General features: G+C 36.0%; 1 protein-coding gene across 1 annotated transcript in view; it reads left to right on the top strand.

The window, feature by feature from the left end:
- The window catches only part of dhrs12 (dehydrogenase/reductase (SDR family) member 12), a gene marked incomplete in the record, with an annotated part of 21,437 nt that overhangs the window by 8,452 nt on the left and 11,110 nt on the right, over nt 1–1,875 (top strand). The window contains 1 exon segment of the mRNA XM_014029620.1: nt 447–529. Coding sequence (XP_013885074.1) covers nt 447–529 — 83 coding nt within the window.

The following is a 1,875-nucleotide window of genomic DNA, read 5'->3' as shown; positions in this document are numbered from 1 at the left end:
AACTCCTTTACTTTATACAGAACAGCAATAGATTTAGCCATCTTTGTTCTTAAATCATTTATGTGAGGTCTCCATGTCAACCCTGCATCTATCACTACACCTAAAAACTTCACCTCACTGACTCTACAAATCTCTACCCCCTCTTAGTTGTGCATCGTTGTGATTCTGGATGAGTTTTGTCATGGTGTGACGAGAGCAGGAGAGGTCATTTTCTGTGTTTTTAACAGTTTGTGAAACCCGACAGCAGCCACCATTAGTTCATTTTAGCACGAAGGACTGGAGTCATGTGACATTTGGCTATGAATGAATGTTGTGTATTTTTGAATTTACAGTATTTCATCTCTGTTTATGCCTTTTTTTGTTGTCTAAACCTTTTATTTAAAAAAAAAAAACAATCAAAGGTTTGCGGAGTTTTCCACTGATGAGTTTCTGTTGTGATTCTGCAGGAGGAACTGTCCACATGGTTTGTAGAGACCAGGGACGAGCAGAAGCTGCTAAAGTTGAGATTGTGACAAAGAGTAAAAATGAGGTGAGGTTTTTAGTGATTTTTTGTTTGTTTGTTTTGTTTTGTACCACCGCCAAGCGAAGAGGTAATGTTTTTGGTCGCGTTTGTCCGTCTGTCTGTCATTCTGTCTGTGGACAACATTACTCAAAAACTTGTGGACAGATTGTCATGACATTTTTACCACATGTGGGTACTGGACCAAGGAACACACCTTTAAATTTTGGTGATGTTCCGGATCACGATGCGGATACAGGATTAGTTCGGTAAAGCTGTGATGCTTTCACAGGGCTTCTATAAAAAACAGTGAGCGCTTTCAGTGTTCACTTGAACTAGATTCAAACTTTGTAAAAGTAATGTTTTTATATAGTTTTATTTTTTATTTACTTCCAAACAAAACTAGATTTAATGATGAATAATTTTTGCCATAACGTGCACATTTTTACGCATTTGGTGCGCATTTGGAGAACGTTTTGTGACCAGGAAGTGCGTGACTGCACCATAAAACCTGTTTTTCCCATTTCCTCAAACACACCACATTTCTAAAGTATAAACCAAAGTATTACTTTTGTTAAAACATAAAATATTGTATATTCTACCTGATAAACCTGCTGTCAGATAATAATAAAAGTCTCAGTGTTCATGCATGAAATCAAATAAAACAAATGATTGACATGTTTTGCTGAAACTCTAAGCTGACGTCATCAAACAACGGCTCACATGTAAACTAGTCGACTCTTCTCTGTTAATTTGTAACTTCAGAAATGTGTTATTGACAGGCGAGCAGTAAAGTACCTGTGGACCAACTAATCTGGGCTGATTATGTCACGTGAGGCCGTTAAATGGAGCGAAACGTCCTCATGATCTCACCGCTGGGGCTTTTTTTTTTTTTTTTTTTTTTTTATAAAACCTATGACCTAACTAGTTCTCAGGTTTGAAGTATAATATGATAAAACCTGTGTAGTTTTTATCAGATCCTACAGATTTTTCAGTGTAATCTCAAATCTCCAAAAACACATTCCACTGTGTCTTTATTAAACAAAAATAAAATAGAAAAAGTTTAAAAGGTAACAGAGATAAAAATATATATTTCCTGTTTTAACTTTTATTCTCTCACATGGTTGTTGAGGAATTTTGGCCACTTTTTACATCACTTCAGTTCATTAAGGCTCACAAAATAAAAACACAGGAAATTATATTGTTCTGTTATATTTATTGATGATCTTTGCAGAGAAACATTGCTAAATGTTTCCAGTAGTTTTTGTAGAAGAATAACCGATTAATTCAGAGATTCTTGACCTATGGGCCACGGCCCAATTGTGGGCCACGAGCGCCACCTTGAGGGCCTCAAAAGAACAACAGTTTTTAACTTT

Source organism: Austrofundulus limnaeus, unplaced genomic scaffold (genome assembly GCF_001266775.1).
Source record: "Austrofundulus limnaeus strain Quisiro unplaced genomic scaffold, Austrofundulus_limnaeus-1.0 Scaffold928, whole genome shotgun sequence".
NCBI classification, from domain to species: Eukaryota; Metazoa; Chordata; class Actinopteri; order Cyprinodontiformes; family Rivulidae; genus Austrofundulus; species Austrofundulus limnaeus.
The sequence above is the reverse complement of the archived record's forward strand: the minus strand, read 5'-3'. Positions and strand labels throughout refer to the sequence as shown.